The sequence below is a fragment of the Siniperca chuatsi genome, linkage group LG18 (genome assembly GCF_020085105.1).
Source record: "Siniperca chuatsi isolate FFG_IHB_CAS linkage group LG18, ASM2008510v1, whole genome shotgun sequence".
NCBI lineage: Eukaryota > Metazoa > Chordata > Actinopteri > Centrarchiformes > Sinipercidae > Siniperca > Siniperca chuatsi.
The window spans coordinates 22,200,420-22,219,481 of record NC_058059.1 but is presented as its reverse complement, the minus strand read 5'-3'; the positions used below and the strand labels follow the sequence as shown (position 1 = coordinate 22,219,481).

The window sequence follows — 19,062 nt, the reverse complement described above, 5'->3', positions numbered from 1 at the left end:
ACACAGATCTTGTAGATACTGTGGAACGGAAGGACAGTTAAATGAGTACTGAAAGCAACATGTTTTGAATTTGTTACCTGTGATTTGCAAAATTGTCATAAATCTGATAGGTGACCAAGTAGTTAGAAAATGATCACCTTCAAATATCTCATATTCTAACAAAACCAAGAGAACAAAAGTGTATTCTGAAAAAAGTTTTATTAACTTCCTATAACAAAAACTATTTATAAAGGCATTTATTTAAGATTTTGTCAAAACCTGCAGACATGCAAATGTCTTCAATCATCAGTCCTAAAATATATAAAGACACCACAGGATGGCAGAGGAACATATTTACATAACTCAGTGTTAGTGTTGTTTCTATTTACAATTCAGTCATTGAGGAAAATAAACAAGTTCCTGCTTTATATACAGTGTGAAAAAACTAAGAGTCCTATTTATTCTGGACAAGCCTCAATACTGATCACATCGATCTGCTCCCCAGCACACCGTCTGGCTCCCACCTCGCAGTTGGTCATCGTCGTGGCAACGCTGCCAACACCAGAACTGACGCACAGGGGGGCGGAGTCTTTAGGGCATTCTGACACGTTCTGACATACGCATTTTCTTGTTGATTCTAGAATTGACAAAATAACGATTATATATACTGATGCACACACACGCTCATATGAAAGAGTTAAAAGGATTTTTGGCCATCATTCCTATCGCTTCCTGAGATTGGGGAATGCGGTGACATCGCTAAACTCTGAGCAAGAAACACTTGCAGTCAGACGATCAGACGGGTCGTAAACAAACACCCAAGTTAGCTAGACTTACTTGGAAAAGAAAACGAAGGCGAACAGTAAAGTTATTACCTAAACTAACTGTTGTAAACATCCATCACAGTTTACAGACCCACATACGGGAGGGATTATTAGTAACATTTCAAGTGCGTTCAATTTCAGTTTGGCTAATGGACAATCTGGTTCCTTGTTCAAAACCTGTCTGATCGTCTGATTGCCCTTGTTTCGTGTCCCATCGGACTTTGATGTAGCAATTAGTACAGTGTAACTATAACTGATTGAAATGATGGTCAATGATGGTCAAGTTGTAATAAATAGGAATTATCCTTTAAAAAAGGTCCAGCAGACTCACCCTGACAGATTGTCCCTGGTTCGCAGTCCTCGCAGGATGTGGACGTCTCCACTGGCCAGTCACAGTCGCTGTGACTGGCCAACGTGAAGCTCCGTCCCATACACTGCAGAGCTCCAAGCTGACAAACACCAAGTAAACGGGTTCTGCTTGAGCCGAGTCTGGCACACAACTGCAGAGACGTCCTAAATGAAGACAACATATAGGAAGATGCACTATTTAAAGTTTTTTTTGTACTTTTAAACCTTAGACCAGGAATTTCCCTGTGTGTAAAGCAGAAATAATGATCAAAAATCATACTCACGAGCACTGAAATGGCATTTTACACACACACTCAGTTTTCCCTACATTCTCCCACGGCTTACACTTGAGGCTAGATGGAGGAGAGGGAGCTGTGGGCACTGAGAAGAAAATATAGAAAGCAGGATTGGTGTGTGTCCACAGAAACACAACCTTGAATAAATAGATATTTGACTACATGTATGTGATAGGGATCACTCGTAAACCCACAAGGACTTATAACCTGACTCTACAGCTCTCATCGGCTCTACGGAGCTTTATGGCGACTTTCAGCTCATTGTTTTGATTTTACGGCTCGCAACTTTAGTGTTTTGGTTCACTCTCAACGCTCTCATAGCGTAGTTTTTGGCCATAGCAGGCAGCTCTTTACAGTGAAAAAGTTCTAAAAACGTACTGTATGCTACCTGCAGCACCGACAAAGTTAGCAACTATCTGGCGAACATAGTGGAGCATTTAGCAGCTAAAGAGACAGATATTTCCCTCAGGAGTTGGTGGAGGCCAGAGAAAGATCTAAAAGAGAGTGATTGTTGGATTTACATTCATCAGGTAGCCAGAAAGACAACTCCAAATGAATGCTAACCTTGCTTTGTATCTGCTGAATGTGAAAATAGGCAACTGTTTGCTATCACGTTAGCCATATCAACTTAAAAGGTGATGATGATATGCCAGTGTTGTGTTCATAGTTTGTTTCTGCTTCCCCCAAGGGGCAAAACAATCTGTTTAATACAGGTTTAATTTGGATAATTTGGATTTGGACAAACACTGAGATTAAATGTTTTGGATACCTTGACATCATCATGGGGAGAGTGTAAGATGGCAGGGATGATGGAGGCAGTAAAACATTAGGTTAAGCATAAGTTATTTTGATTAAAGCTGCAGTCATTTATTTTTTGCCACCAAGGGGCAGAAAAACAGCAAAACAGCAAAACAAACTGACACACACACACAGCTCTGATACATTATCACCATATCAAATTGTTCTGGCTAACATGTTAGCACACAGTTGCCTGCTTAAACGTGCAGCCGACACAGAGCAACAATATCATCTCATTGAATACGTGTTTGTGTACTCCTGATGAATGTAAGTGCAATATTCACTCTCTTTTAGCTTCGTCTCAAAGAATTCCTGAGAAAAATATCTGGCTATTTAGCGACTACACGTTCCACTTCTTCACCAGCTAGTTGATAACTTTGTCTGCTGTTTGGTGCTGAGCAGGTAGTGTACAGTGGGTTTATCAGAGCTTGTTTGCTGAAAACCACTGCTTGCTGCTTCTGGAAACAGGGTTGCGACTGAACCAAACAGTAAATGTCCCTTAACACCAAAACTAAAGGCTAGACTAGAGGCTAAAAAAGCTCAGTAGAGCTGCAGTATTGCTGAGAATTATGGGTTTGTCAAAGTAGAGCAAGTTGCTGAAGTCGATACAATCCATGTTCTTTGCATCCTTTTCTCAGTATATTGAAATTATTTCACATTATAACTTTATTTCTGAGAAGTCAACCTGTTGAAAGTACGAAGTTGAAAGTTACAGCAATGACATTTTATACTGAGAATAAATGTACTGTACCGGCTTTACAATGAGCGTTGGCTGGAGAAGGAGACCACTGCAGACTGGGACTGCACATGCTCTCTGACACCTCAGCATCCAGGACTGACCCCGCAGGACAGGACAGGGACACCCTGTCTCCAATCTGATAGGTTGCTTTGGTGGGCGTGACTATAACTTCACTGTTGAGTGGAGGAATCCCACACGTGGAACCTGGGATGGGAAGAGAGGGATTTGGAGCAAGATGAAGTGAGGAAAACATAACATTGTGATTCCTAGACAACGATAACCTGAGGGTGCCTGAGATTGACTAGTAGAAAATCTTTAGAAATGTTTAACCTGCATCTGGTTCCACATCTGCATTTTAAAAAAAACATAGTGACATGGCAGTCATGATTTGTGGAAAATACTTTGGTTTATGACTAAATACCTGCCAATGACATTCCCATCATCCTTAGCTGTATTTTGTGCTTTGTGATAATTAGCAAATGTTAGCATGCTAACACTATAAAGTAAGATATGCTGGCATTTACCTCAAAGCGCCACTGCACCACTGCCCAAGTACAGTTTCAAGTCATACCAAAAAAACAAAAACAAATCTTTTTTCTCTTTCTCATCTGTGTTTAATATCGAATTTTGTTTAGGCAGAAAGGGGTGTGGCCTATACTGAAGGATTCATCCTGAACAAAGAATCCAGGAGCAAAATATTTATGAGCCAAAACATACCATGCTTTACAAATGGCCACATGGTGGTGTGATCGGCAACAAAAACTAATCAATTTAAATCTGTTACAGTAAGTCGTTCCTAAAATATTCTGTTAATGAACAAACAATAGAACCGAATATATAACCTTCCTTAATGAGGTGAGTTAATGAGGTGAAGACGTACTTTTACAAACCATCGCTCCTGTCCTCCACTTCTGGTTTTCAGTGCATTCAGCCACAGCGCCTCCACTGAGGTAATGACCGTCTATGCAGGAGTACTCCACCGTGTTTCCAACCACATAAAAATCTCTGGGATTCTGAGAAAAAAATACAACAGCAGCTATAATCCATAACATGCACTTAATCACCTCCTCTACTATTTGCCATACAATAACTAAGAACAACAGAGAAACTCCAGAATAATAACAAAAGAGGTACAAGTTTAATACAGTTTTGCAACCTTTTCTCTCACTTTTTTGGAAACCAAAGAGCCTAGTGGCCTCCAAAGTTTACATAAATGGAAATACAGCATCAATCAAGCAAACTTACCTGAATAAATCCATTCCTGAGGTTTGGAGGTGGCCCACATGTCTTTGGTGGAGTCACAGAGAGACTGAAGCACTGGGGCTCCATCATCCTGCACAAAAACAGTTTACAGTGAGAAAACTAAAATACTACAGGCACCCGCTGCTTATTAAGCATCTCTGATATTTCAAACAACAATTTGGATTAGATTGCATTGTATTATGAGGACATGATCATTAATTGGTCACTTTCAAATCTACATAGAATCAAATCATCAAGGATATCACAAAAAGTCCTATTTCCTCTGTGGTCCTCAAGATATGAAAAAAATATTAAAAACATAGTCTGAGAAGTGGTTTTAATTATGCTTTGGGGGCAAAGATCTCCCATTTTGTAACACAAATCTGGTTCCCACAAGATAAACCATTACATTTTAGGGTTAAGACTTGTTTTGGGTTAAGGTTAGTGTTAGGGTAGCTCTGTGTCATACTACTACATGACATGTGCATGTGTCCTTACTGTAAGTACTGGATGTCTGTGTCCTCACAAGGCTTCTGCTCCACCTGCAGTCCGGAGCAGTGGTGGCCACCTCTGCTGGGGGCGGGGTTGTTGCAGCTTCGGGTCCTTGACCTTTGACCTCCAGAGCAGGATCCCCAGGAGGACCAGCAGCTCCAGCTGCCATGGATCACCCCTGAGAGAGGAAAAGATGTGGTTGTGCTGTCTTGTTTCTAAAGGAGTTTGTCATACTGACTGGACACCACAGTAACATAAAACTTAAATCTTGACCCCTTGAACTTTTTTCTTTTTTTTCCTTTTCTAAATCATAGGTAAAGAATTTTTCATTAGAGGGCTTGTAAAATATAATAAATGAAAATGGGTTAGACCAACTTGGATTAATTTTAAATCTGGATTAAATCTTTGTTTGTTTTGTAATTCTGCCACACTAAATTTTAAACTGTAGAGGATTATTTTTAATCTATGTTAGAATTTGTATTAAATCTTCAAATCTTGGTAAGTGTTTATATTTAAATTGACAACAGAGACAATTCGTTTAGATAGTTCCTAAGGTGCTGCTACTGAAAGAAAACTCAATTGAGCCTCTCTGCAAGATGTCATTTTTTCTAACGCAAGTATGAAAATTACAAATGTTACACTGTTTGGTTTTCTTTTTTCTTTTAATATTTTAGTATTTATTGTGTAGATGTGTTTATATTTAGATGTGACAGCTGAAAGCAAATGGCTCTATTTAGGGGTCATTTTTTGTCAATACCATTTCTTTTATAATGATCCTAACATGGACATTTATGTTTGACTTTTAAATCTTTAACAGATTTAATTTTGAACTGAATCTGGTTTTTATCATTTTTAACCTAAACTAAACCATTATCCCCTCAGAGTCTTTTGTTTGCTTACCTGGTTGTTCTCCAATCACAGCTCCATTCTGACAGGCTTGTCCTGAGGTTCCCGGCCGGCAGACGCAGCGACACTCTGAGCCCGTCAGCAGTGGCTGGCCGTTGTTCTGGCAGGGCTGGCAGTGACAGGGATGCTCCTTTGCCATGTACTCCTCTGTGGCTCTTTTCAGGTGGACCTTCTTCAGACCTGCACACTGCACTTCCTTCACCAGCTCATACAGAGGACGCAGCTGGAAAACAAGTTTACAGTTTATTAATGTGCATACTCCAACTCCAACTGCCTGATAATCTCAAATGTGCCTCAACCCTAGCCACTTTCAAATCTAAATCAAATGATTTTCTTTGCCTGTAAAGCACTTTGAATTGCCTCTGTGTTTGAAATGTGCTATATAAATAAAGCTGCCTTGCCTCACCTATATAGAAAAGGAAGAAATACACAGTATACTAGACGTTCCAAACATCCAAAACATGACAAACAAAATACTCATTCAGGGATAATTAATAGAAATACATTAATATATGCATTAAAATTGCCTTTTGTTATTAATTAGTAAATTATGTATTTATTATTATGTACAGAAAATAATCTTTTAGCACTCACAGGACATGCAAACATTAGCATGCCTAGCTAACTAGCTTACCTACAGTAGTAACCTAGCATTCCAAGGCTAAGCATCATCATTAGCTAACTATGTTATTTTGTGAGGTTACATGTTACGTTTGAAAAAGCCCTGTTCAGGACTGGCACACTGTGCGGGAGCCAGTCAAGGATGCAACTATATCAGAGTTTAGGCTAACGTTAGTAGCTCAGCCAAAATCGATTGCCAAACACATTGGTGAGTCTTCATACTAAAAGCCACTTCAAAGATATTGTTTGAAAACACAAACAATAAAACATGAATCTAACCTTTGCTTGTCCAATTACGCTGTTGTATAGTAAGCAACTGAACTGGGGTTATGTTGGAATGAAACAGCAGTGTAATCTTATATTTTCCATCATCAAACTGTACTGTTATATAATACTTAGGCTAAATATCTCCACCCTGCAATGCAAGAACACTGCTGCACCTATATTTCTATGTCTTCTACATGGTGAGGATGCTGAGTATTTTGAAGTGAATTTTTAAGAGCCTTTTTGCAGGATTGTGATTTTTAAACGGGTCAGCCTGAGACACAGTTTTCAACCAGCTCATGGAGTTCATGTTAATTAGCTAGCAAGCTACAGCTAGTAAAATGTGCCAGCAACAGTTGTGCACAATCGATGGTTGCTGGTTAAAAATGAGAAGCTGCTTTTGTCTACTTCGTCTATTACGTCTGAAATAACTATCCCTTAGTTATGCTGCTATAGGCCTAGACTGCCGGGAGACTTCCCATGATGCACCTCTTTCCTCTCGCTCTCCATCTGTATGCATTTTTATCCCATTACTGCATGTTACTAACAGCATCTTCTCTCTCCCATAGTTCTGTGCTTTCTCATTTCTCTCCTCTCTCCTTCTGTCGCTTTCAGCAGGTATTTCTGCCTCCAGAGCTGCAGAGTCTGGATCTGTGGTTGTGGGCCACCTGCTGCCCCCGTGTCCCTGCTCGACAACTGCTACTACAGTTGTTGTTATTATTAAAATAAAATCAATATGTATAGAAAGCAAATGTAAGTAAAAGGAATACAAAAAATGTAAACAACGCTTTTACATATTTTATTAGTATATATAACTGCCTGACTGACTGCCATACCTTCTGGTCTGTGACTTCAGGGAAGTCTTTGACAGATGAGGCCCAGTTGTCGTAGACCTCTCCGTTAGCTTCTGGATTTTCCAGATCCAGAACAGTTAGAGCACCTATAAAGGCCGGATCTCCTCCGAAAACGTTGACCTTAATGGGCATCTTGTTTACGTTCTGTCCTGCAGACAAATGACAACAGAGCTCAGGCTAAATTGTGATAGTCCAGTTTAATTTAATTTTGTTTATTTAAATCCAAACTTGACAAAATTAAATTGTACTGAACTGATTTCTTTGACCTGCCAGGGAAAACTGTGGTTTGAAACTCTAAATAAACTCACTCACCGTGGCTGGACGATAAAGATTTTGTCAGTTTTTCACAAACGGTTTTGACTTTCTTCCTGAAGAGACGGCGTTTCACCTTTCTCCAACACCTCTGGTACTCTATATCTGTTGTACCTTTACACAAATAAGGCAGGAGCAAGAGATACCAAACAGGTCAAATTATTAGCTGACAGGCATCAAATTTCAGTACATAGAAAATATAAGCGTATATAATATATATAATATAATCTATTTAGGAGACGTGCTGGCATGAGACACAAAATCAGAAATGTTACTGCTTTTATTGGGATTAAACTCTTTTTTATTTAATATGTGTACCTAATTCAATTGCATGTCTGCATTATTTTATATTCTAAATTTATTAGCAACTTTTTTTTAGTCAATCTATATTTGATAAAAGTTGTCTTTAACAAGAACATGTACTGTTGGTGGCTTACTTTTCTACTTGTTCATGTGGCAGGGGAACCAAAAATCTAACAGTAGACTAGATTACCAAGAAGATACAAATACCAAGCCATTGCAAGAAACAAATTCCCAATATCCCCTAAAAATACAACACATCAACACATCACATTCACTCTGCTTCAGATTTTATGTGCTGAATCAGGATTTCTGGGTATGTAAAAGCACTAATGTCAATAGCAACAATATTCACACCAAAAGTTCTTACTGGTCGATGAGAGCGCCTGACGGTCTAACTCCAACAAGGCTTGGTATTCGCCTCCCAGCGAGCCCTCTGAGAGGTAGTGTGTGCCATATGTCTGAAACAGCCGCTGGTAGGCAGAGTAGTCGTATGTTAACGGCAGCGAGGACAAGGCCTTCCAGAAGCCTTCAGCCAGAGTCAGATACTGGGGGGCTGTGTTTTGGAACTGGGCCAGCTCCACTTTATTCTTCAGGATTATAAGTCTATAGGCCTGGACAACAGATATAAAAGACTGGGATGTCATTTCCTGTAAGCTGGTAAATTGAAGCCTTTAACCCAACTAGTGAGCCCAAGGACAGCAATATCAGGCCAATCTGTCAGTTTGTTCAACACTTACAGTAAGAAGTCTAAAGTAAGCAATTCGTAAAGCAGACCAGGTTGTATCATTACCTTATTGTCGGTGAGCTCTTTGTGGAAAGTGCGACGGTCGTGTCCCACCAAGGCGTTGGACTGGATGTGCTGCATGTAAGACCAGGAGCTCTCATAGGATTCATCGCTCTCATCATTGTCTACTTTCACCTGCAGCACAAAAAAGGCAACATTTGGCTCTAGGGATGGCAGGTCTCTAGTCTGTCGGTCGATCCTGTGAGATTAATGAATTGATCATATCACATTTGCTGCAGAGGGCCTTTGCCCCTTATCTGTGAACATGACCACAAAACATACATCTCTTCTTCGACTTACCTCAAAGTTGTACCTGAGGATGTTCTGTGGCAGTCTGTAATAGACTTTATGGTCACCACTGAAAACCTTCCTGCACTGCCCTCCAAAGCTTAGAGTGTTGATCACACCTGCTCTCAGTTTGCCTGTAAGCACGTCGTACCTGTAAAACATGACACAACAAATCCATTTGATGGACTTTTATCCAATAGGTGACATATTTTTCACCCCATACATGACATGCTGATTTACAATCAGATATGAAGCTATTATTTAAACTCACTAGTTACAGTAAAGACCCTGTTTCCTGGTGTTGGAGTTGTGGCTACTCACCCTCTGCCTGTGAAGTCAGAGTTGGGAGGTGTTTTGTCGAGGTCACATGATGACTGGCTGCTGTCGTGATCACAGAGTCTCTCATCCAGGCCATCCTCACAGTCCTGGTCTCCGTTACACACCAGAGACTGGCTGATACACTGACCTGCATCAGGGTTTCAATGATGAATTTTAATTCCACATTGCAAGAGTTATGTCTCTATTTCTTAGAAAAGAAAAGAGAAAAAAGTAAAGAGGTCCTTCTTTTATTATATCTTTTTAAATTATATAATGTATAATAGAATATTGAGTAATGGTGACTACTGAGACATATCAAGTGAAACCCTTCGTGAAGGTGAAAACCTTAACCAAAAAATTAACCTTACTTTAAACCTAAAAAATTCAAAGCTATAAATAAATGAACAAATAAATAGGTATTGTGGCACATTTGTTGTTTTTTGATAAAAATACAAATGCACAGCAATGTTTTGAAAACTAGCTTAGGCACACTATGTTAAAGTTTATATTGATAACATTTTTATGTAGATGAATATTTTATAAAAAAGACATCCACAGAGCTTTTAGAAAGGTGTGGAATAAAAGTATGACTTTTCCTAAAAAAGAAAAACATATTATTGTGAATTAATCATTTTAAACATCTTGACAGGTCCACAATGAATGTATTGTTTATCTCTGCGTGAGATGTCTGACATTTGATTCCTGCTTCTAACAAGGCTTGTGAGCCAATAGTATAACAATGTTGGTATCACATGGTATAGTTGCCAGTTAGTGTGGAAAAAACTGACACTTATGTTAGCACATATTAGCTAACTTAGCTTAATCGTCCGAACAACAATAACCCATTAAATTACAGTTCTGCATATTTAAACAAAATAAACCACAAACACCGACAGTCACAGTCGTTAAAACCTTAACTAATGTGTTGTCACCGGTTAGATTTTCAAAATTAGAAAAATAACAGCGTCAATCCCTGAGGAGCTACATTAGCATTAGTGACGTTGCGTCCATTTATCTAACGTTAACGTTATATTTCCTCAAACAATGTAATGTTATAAAGAAGATTTAGAAGTGGGCCAGGGTGTCAGTCGTGAACGAGTTGGCTCATAGAGTCGGCTCCCTTAAGTGAACGATGGGAGCTGGTCTGAGCCCTGGTCTGACCCCCCCCCCCCCTCTGTTTCAGATTATACTATACAAATGAAATTGAAATATATACAGTTGGTGTCTGTATAGCGTTGCGCAATTATTTATTAGCCATAGCCTACTATTTCATTAGTAGGGTGTTGTTTTTGCTATACAACTAGGATAGTTATACTTGACATTTCTTACTTTTTAACCATCTATATAACTGAATTTTTCAGTGTATTGCAGATGAAGAATCTTGCATGTTTATTTCTTGCAACAAATAAGTAATTATTTAACTGAGGCAGTGACCAGCAGAAGTGGTACATAATGAAGAGCTCTTTGGGGGCTGAAAGAACCGACTCTTGGAAAGGAACGGAGCCATAAGATCCGGCTCCCTTCAAAGATCCGTAATTCCCATCAAAAGGGGCCAGTAAATGTTTATGCAGGGCAAGTTGACTGACCAGTCACTGGTCCGTCTGGGCCGTTGGCAGACTGGTCTGCTTATGAAAACACGGTCACTCTTCTTTAAGAACGGAGTGGACATGGGATCCCAGTATATATTACCAATGTGGCATGTCGAAGTTTAATTAAAGTACTGTAAATCTGCTCATTAAAGTCTTTAGACCCAAAATGTCTACATGCTAGCTAACGTCAACTTTTACTGCAGTTTAATGTCGAGCACTGTGTAAATATGTAAATGTAAATATTTATCTAATGTCTTATAGTGTAAGAATGATTAAAATGTCATTTTACGTTAAGTGTTGCAATAATTATTGCCCATATAATTATTAAATGATGGGGAAAATAGGGTTACCTAAAGCTAGCTAGCCATATCCTGAGATTACCATAGATAACACCACTGTGTTATCTAGTAACCTAAATCTATAGCTAATGTATAGCTATATGTTGTAAAATTAATTCATTACTTTATCACGAAAGATTCATCACTTGATATGACTGAGTCTGAGTCTCACTCCACTCAACCATGGAATGGAAGGGGGGAGGGGGAGTGTGTCATTTAGTGGCTGGATGTTATCAGTGTTATCAATGGCACCTTTAAATACGATATATGTTGCAACATACCAGAGGTGCAGCGGAACCTGTCTCCACAGCCTGTTTCCAGGGGACATCCTTTCTGTGGAACACATGGTTGTGTTTGTGTGGCTTCTCCTGAACATGGTACGCCCCCAAACTGGGCGTACACCTGAACATGGCGAGTCCGCACCTGAAAAGGAAGTGATAATAAACATGAAATGAATTAAAGAAGGGAACAAATGAAATGATTAGAGTCTGAATATATTTACTGTTTGTAGAAACTCTGTAGGCCCTGTCACACCAGCACTTAAACCAGCTAGTTTGCCAGCTACAGCAGTTCACCAACTAGCCCTGCAAGTAGCCACTATGTCACCAAGTAGCATGCATCCTCTACTGCTGGTCATTACGCTATTTGGTATTGAGGCATTGTTTTTGTAGACTATCATAGTTCCCTAATGCCATTGCAACTTCGGCTGGCTAAGCAGTGCGTGACCTAGGTCCATATAGTATCATAATCAGTGGTGGAAGAAATTTTCAGATCCTTTACTTATGGATGCCAAAAAACTAGTCCATGCATTTGTTACTTCTAGGCTGGATTATTGCAATTCCTTATTATCAGGCTGTCCCTTAAAACTCTCCAGTTGATCCAGAATGCTGCAGCACATGTACTGACAAGAACTAGGAAAAAAGATCATATTTCTCCAGTATTAGCTTCTCTGCACTGGCTCCCTGTAAAATCTAGAATAGAATTTAAAATCCTTCTCCTCACCTACAAAGCTCTTAATCACCAAAACTGGAGATACATTGTTTTAAGGGCATGGGAAGGGTATGACAAATTGTAATCTAAAAGGTAACTAGTAACTAAAGCTGTAAATGACAAATCAGACAAATGTAGTGGAGTAGAAGTAGAACGTTTCATTAAATGTAAATACTCAAGTAGGGTACAAGTACCTTAAATTTGTTCTTAAGTACAGTACTTTATTCCACCACTGATCATATTATTCCCTTGATAAAGATGCATGAAAAGGCTGTACAATAGGTAACATCTGTAGCTCTACTGTGCTAAAATGTATGCCTGCTTATGTATTAGCATAGTACAGTGAAAAAATAGTTTTCATTTCCAACAACAGGCAACAAAGTTTTCCTATGTGTATTTTCAGGCATTATAAACAGTATGTGGTATGGATTATTACTATCTGTGGGGTGACACATACATGTAGCCTACTCCAGACCTTTCTCCACCTACAGTATGTTCAAACTGTTGGTGCTGCACGTTCACGTGGTAGGCACGTGAGCACCAGTGCGCATGCTGAGGTCAACTGTAGCTAAAACTCCCCAAACAAACAAGCACATCCTTAACTTATTACTCCTCTCTGAACGTTAATATAAAACAAACAGGTGATCTATTAACTGTGAAAACACCTTATGCAATAGTCATCATCAATATTTGGATACTTGAAGTCTGCATGAATCTAATAGTTAGTTAGTATCTAATGAAATGAGATGGAACAGTTCCATGCATTAACGGAATAAACAACTATTTGGCCATTACCAGTATGATATTGTTCAAATTGCACAGCTTTTTGCACATCTTTGTCAGAGAATATTAACAATTCTCTGAATTTCTAATCATACCCTACCCAATTAATTGTAATTATCTCTCCCTCTCTCATTATGTCAAGCCAGGTTGTTGAGGTAGCAGTGGGGGAGAGAGACAGGGAGGAAGAAGAAGCTGTAGACTTGAGTATGGATAATGCGTACTCCACCTCTGATCACCAGGGAGTCAGTCAAGAGTGAGTGAGTACACTGGTCCACTTGTCCACGGTACTTACTACTCAGCTTTGTAGTGGTTTGGATGAATTGTACAGTAAGCAAATTTAAGGGGATCGCAACGAAAGTGTTCTGGTGGGTGGTGCTTTTTTGTCCCAGTACGAGTATGCGTGTGCTCTGAAGTACCTTTGTACTGGAACAGCCATCACACTCCGACCACTCTCCATAAGGCCCCCATATACAGTTCACAGGCTGCTGACAGCTGAGAGGAATAGACAATGACATTATTAAAAAATATTTATGTTATATTCCTCTTTTGCACTGGCTAAAACCACAGTGACACAGTTGACAATAAATTAAAAAACTCTACTTTCTTATTTCCCAGGAGTATGTATAATGTGGATAAGAGAGACATTTTTCAAGTGATAATACTGCAGTAAGATGTAAAGGCAGCTTGTGTGGTTCGTGTGTGCACCTACCAAACTGGAGACAGAAAGACGAGCAACAAAGACGACAGAGCTGCAGCCAAATCCAACTGTACACAAAAAGCAAGAAAACTACTGACTCAGTCTCAGTCACGTTAAAAAAAAAATTATAACAAAAAAGCATAATAACAAAACTGTTCTGTTCTTGACAAAAATAGCTTTAGCAGTGATCATCATGACATGAAGGAAATAACTTTTAAACTTCTCATTTTGGCAGTATTCACCATGAATAAAAGTCCTAGTTTCTCCAAGAATTATTCTTGATCATTAACAGACTGTACACCATAAAAATGCCAATTTATATTATTTGGCATAAATAACATTTACAAGTTATTAGGCCGATTGAAACCTAAATTATTAGCATTTAAAGTAAAAAAAAAAATGTAATTGTGCCAACAAATCAAGCTAGTCTATTGTTTCAACAAAAGTGAGTGAGTCCTGAATCATAATCTGTGATTCATTTCAAAACAAGAAAGTTCTGTTAACTTGTGTTCTCTGGTTGTGGAATGCAGGAAAACCAATTTTCATTTCATGTTTAAAATCTCACAGGTTATATCAAATGAACTTTTCTTTTATTATTAACTTTAATTATTAAAGTGTGATTAGATAAGTGTCAGTTTCAAGTTCAAATTGTTTACACTTTCAAAACATATATTTATGAGTTAGGTTCACTTAATGTCCAATGGTTTGTTTACTTAACTCATGAAATGAAGTTATTTAGAAACATTGTTAGCTTATTCACATATACTTCCCAGCATGCATTGCATTACGGTTAGAATTCTCCAGAAATTCTTTTTTTTCTGATTTGAAAAAAGTTACATGATGGAGGCCATTTTGTGTCATTGTATACATGTTTCTTAGAGAAGTCAAATGAGCTTCTCTCTGATTAAAATTAAATGCAAACCATGATGAAGATAGGTATGTAATTCAGTCTCTTCCTATTCCCCTAGTAGCGCTAAAAATTATAGTTCTTTGAAGTGAGTCTTGTATCTCTGTTCTTTTCTGATAGCTGGCTCTTTTGGTTCTCAAATAGCTCTTCATATAATACCACCACTGCTGGTCATTTCCTTAAATTACATTCTTATTTGTTGCTAGAAATAAACTTGCACGATTCTTCATCTGCAATACATGGAAATATTCTGTCATATTGATGGTTAAAAAGTGGGATATGTCAACAAATAACTATCCTCATTGTATAATAAAAATAACACCCTACTAATGAAATAGTATGGTTAATAAACAATTGCACAACTCTATACAGACACATACTTACACAATTTAATTTCTGTGATATAATATGAAACAAAAAATATTTCTGCTCTCAGACGGGAGCCGGTTCGACTCGTTCGCGACCGACACATCACTAACCCCTACTGTGTAATGTACTTGAGTCACAGAGGTCATATAGAAGAATATTGTTCCTGGAATTACTGTAACTGCTAGCGGTATAGCAAAAATGTCATGCGTGGTAAAGATTGACACAATAAATGAAAGAAAAACAAACAAGGAAATTGGAATCCAAGCTTGTTTATAAACTGAGAATTTCTAGAGGGAGTTACTTTAACCTGGAGTAAGTTAACAGAAGTAAAAATTCTATGTTGGATAAACTCAAAGCCTAAATGTAAGAAATGAAAACACCTAACTAAAAATGTTATTTTGTTACTTTCACATTTCTAGTTTTCTCAACTTTTTCTTTCTTACAGAACCAAAAAAATATATAATAATACTGTCCAATTTTTGATATAATAGTGTCACCAGATCTGAATGGGAAATGGGTTGTGGAGTTTACAGTACCTTCATGATGTGCTCCTCAGAGTTTGGCCCTCTCGTCTGGTCCAGCACTGTAACACTCAGGGTCATATAATCAGCAGGGGGGAGATTACTCAACCGTTCTCTGAGTCCTGGAATTCCCACTCTGAAGCAACTCTCATGCATCAAATCTGAACAGCCAGATTTTTACCGCCTCTGTTCACACAATGAGTCATGAACAGAGACCCAGAGTTCTTTTCCACAGCTTCAGTCCGAAGCCAGACAAGCTTTGTTTTGCTCATTTATCTGCGCTTGATTGTTTCCAACAACACTGTGAGCTTATTTTCAGTCAAAAAAAAAAAAAAAAAAAAAAAATGATAATGCTGTTTGCTTTGAGTGCAGAAGGGTACAAGCAACATGATGAAATCAGCTTTTTTTTGTTGTCAGAATAACCTCATTGGATTGCGACAGGAGTAGTTGCGTCACAATTGGTTATCCGTCTGTCAGAAGCTGAGTCTAGGTCTAATGTCAAAAAAATCCCCATTTGCTCCATATTTTAATGCGCTTGGCTCTGTTGCTCTGTAAAAACAAAATGCATGTGGAAATAACGTCCACATCTTTATTTATAATACCTATATTCTATTTATGTGAGTATTTCTTTAATCCACATTTCAGATTTGTAGACAGAAACACAGTATCTTAATTCACGTCGGGGTCCTGCATCACCCTGTCGGGCTTTATTTCGCAATAATGACCAGCTCGCTGTACATTATCCCGCGTATTACACGGATACTTACTAAAGAAATCAATAATTTGACACCAAATATTGATTGAATAGATTTTTTTTGCCACAGGACTTCTTTCTGCGGATTGATATGATTGGACTCGAGAGTCTATGATCAGAACTGCGTCCATAGCAACGGAAGTAATTGACCAATCAGAATCGAGTATTCAACAAAGCCGCTTAAGTGTTATTCGTAGTCATTTAAAAAAAAATAATTTTGTTTGTTTTATTTTTGCAAATATAAACTCCAAATTCCATAAAGTAAAAATGTGTCCGTTTGCAAACCACACTGCCATCTGCTGAAAACAATGTCTCATCCACCTCTGCAACAAATATCTCAAAATACGCTGTACACTGTGCACAATTAAAACCACGATGAGTTGTTAGTTATTGTGTGTCACTTAATCATGTAGATGTAATCTCTTTTCATTACAAGTAAACTCCATGCGCTTTACTCTCAAATACATAAAGCAACAAGTGGCAGGTCCAGAGGAATATAATACATAACATACAAGAAAATGCAACAGCAACAAAAGAAAAGAGAGGGGGGGGGGGGATACCAGTGATAAACCTCACATCTAGTCCACAGCAAAGAGAGGAGTGTGCAGTTTGCTTTTAGGAAGGGAAACACAGTTGTGACAGATCTCAGGTCATCAAACAGTTTGTTCCAGAGAACAGGACCAACGTAACGAAAAGAACCCTCGCCAGATCTGGATCTTATCCAACTAGAGAACCACCACCTGATGAACACGGAGGTCTGGGACTGGATTAAAGCCAGTGCGCAGTGAGTCGTCATAGGCCTACATACATATTTAGTTGTGGTTTCCATCTAGTGGTGACTTATTTTCTTCTTTAGACTTCAGCATCAACAAACAGATGTCATACTGCTGCTCCACAGTAGCTGTTTTCATTACAGATGAAGCAGACAGTCATCGTGTAACCCCCCCCCCCCAATCTGATCTGAGGTTGGTAATGTCGGCCAGGGGCCCTCAAGACCCAGCTCGCCTCCACCTTCCATTATTACTATGATTGGTAGTTTATTTTTTCCTTTTCTTTTTTGACTTTCCATTCCAATCTTAGAACTTTTTTTTTGCAGTAACTTCCTCAAACGTATGCATTATCACATGCCGTACATACACACTCATTCCAAACACACACTACACACCACCTCACATACACCACCACTATTTCCCACACCTTGACTGTAACTATATTGTATTAATGTCAGAAATGGTTTTGCTGTTCTGTCTTTATGCCTGTGTACGTTGTGACACATCAACCATTTAAGTCTGCGTCTTCTTATGTCTTTTATTTTGTCACATTGTACGGATTAAAAACATCTCGTGTTTATTCACTGGTTTGTTCACTAGCAATTCAACTCTCATCATTTTACAGGTAAAGCAGACAGAAGGCAACTGTTGTTCAAGACGGACAAAAGCACAAACTGATCAACTTTGAGGAGTAAAAATGCATAATGCTAAATATGATCATCAACTGTGATAACCATCAGCGCTGTCTCACAGTCATTTAAAAAAAAAAAAAAAGCCTTTTTATTAGTGCCGACCATTGAAATCATTTTAATTTCAACTTTGGGACGAGACATCCGCTCAAGTCTCTACGACTACAGCCTCACCTGTACGACAGCAGTGTGTTTTTTCACGTGCGTAATACACTACATACACTGTATGTAACCCTTTGACCCTTTAACATGACAGTGCATTGAGAATAGGAACATTTTAGCTGCAATTTTGACTCACACAGATAAGGTGAACATCTGTACAAACAAAAAAAACCCCAAAAAAGCTATGTTGTCTCTAATGATGATTTACTTGATTGAAGTTTATAGAGAAAGAAGAAGGGAGAAGAGAAGTTTCTTGTTTCTTAATTGAACTCTACATGAGGAAGATTTCTATGATTACACACATATGAAGAATAGAAATAGAAATAGAAATTTAAGCTAATCTGTGTTACTTAAGCCCTGCCCTAAGGAAGGAGTCTTAAGTAACACAGATTAGTTTAAATTTCTGAGTTCTCAGACCATTTTTCACAATTGAGAATGACTTCCGGATGGGAGCCGAAACGTTTTGATTCTGAAAACAGTGTCCAGATGACTACGATTGAAACCTTTTCTACGATGGAACATTCCTGGACGAATGAGGGACTACACCATTTTATTATGAAGACTAAATTAAAATTAGACTAAATTTGAATGCTGTTATACCAAAAAAACTAAATGAATTAAATTAAACGTAAAGGAACTTTGTATTCTCCACCTGAATTACATACCTGGCCACGGACCATAATGTAGGGATATAACATTTACAGATACAATTGAAGTGTTAAATGAATAAATAAAATGTGAAATTTTGTGGGGGTTTTTAATACTAAAGAGTGGTTGCTTCTTAGGTGGGTGGGGTTCTGCTGGTGGAATTTGGACTTATGACCTTAGTATTTCTAAAACCCTGGCTAAAACCCTGGCTGCAGCAGCTCCCACACAAAGAATTATTAGATACGGCGACTTTAAGCTTTAATTGTTTTGTTTGTCCGACTGGCAACTTTACTGTTTTGGTTTACTCTTACCGCTCTAATATGAAAGCTGTTTTTAGCGAAACATCTGTAAAAACCCACTGTACACTATCTGCCCACCTGCACCTGATGGAAGGGGGACAAAGTTAGCAAGTAGCTGGTAAGCATAATGAAGCATTTAGCTGCTAAATAGCCAGATATTTTTCTCAGGAGTTGGAGG

General features: G+C 38.4%; 1 protein-coding gene across 4 annotated transcripts; it reads right to left on the bottom strand.

Annotated features, from left to right (window-relative positions):
* Positions 1 to 181: 181 nt before the first annotated feature.
* Positions 182 to 15,718, bottom strand: c7b (complement component 7b). Of its 4 annotated transcripts, none has more exons than XM_044174122.1 (18): positions 15,578 to 15,718; positions 13,778 to 13,833; positions 13,485 to 13,560; positions 11,577 to 11,718; positions 9,372 to 9,516; positions 9,063 to 9,201; positions 8,769 to 8,897; positions 8,346 to 8,589; positions 7,676 to 7,789; positions 7,346 to 7,512; positions 5,619 to 5,847; positions 4,725 to 4,896; positions 4,230 to 4,317; positions 3,865 to 3,997; positions 2,997 to 3,188; positions 1,436 to 1,532; positions 1,135 to 1,346; positions 182 to 616 (listed from the first exon to the last, which is right to left on the bottom strand). In XM_044174122.1, the coding sequence occupies exons 1-18, from the start codon at positions 15,716 to 15,718 to the stop codon at positions 438 to 440; spliced, it is 2,655 nt and encodes an 884-aa protein (XP_044030057.1). In that variant the 3' UTR covers positions 182 to 437. The 4 variants fall into 4 exon arrangements, with proteins under 4 accessions (XP_044030057.1, XP_044030058.1, XP_044030059.1 ...); XM_044174123.1 differs by having other exon boundaries at positions 1,135 to 1,316; XM_044174124.1 differs by having other exon boundaries at positions 1,135 to 1,316; positions 3,006 to 3,188.
* Between the last annotated feature and the right edge of the window lie 3,344 nt (positions 15,719 to 19,062).

Bases quoted from the DNA above. Each gene is read 5' to 3' on its own strand.
- c7b (XM_044174122.1), bottom strand. From the start codon at position 15,718: ATGCATGAGAGTTGCTTCAGAGTGGGAATTCCAGGACTCAGAGAACGG. The intron at 11,719-13,484 runs GTACTTCAGAGC...CTTCCTTTTCAG, and splicing joins ATGGCTGTTCCAGTACAAAG to GTGCGGACTCGCCATGTTCA. The intron at 3,189-3,864 runs GTACGTCTTCAC...TTCCCATCCCAG, and splicing joins AGGAGCGATGGTTTGTAAAA to GTTCCACGTGTGGGATTCCT.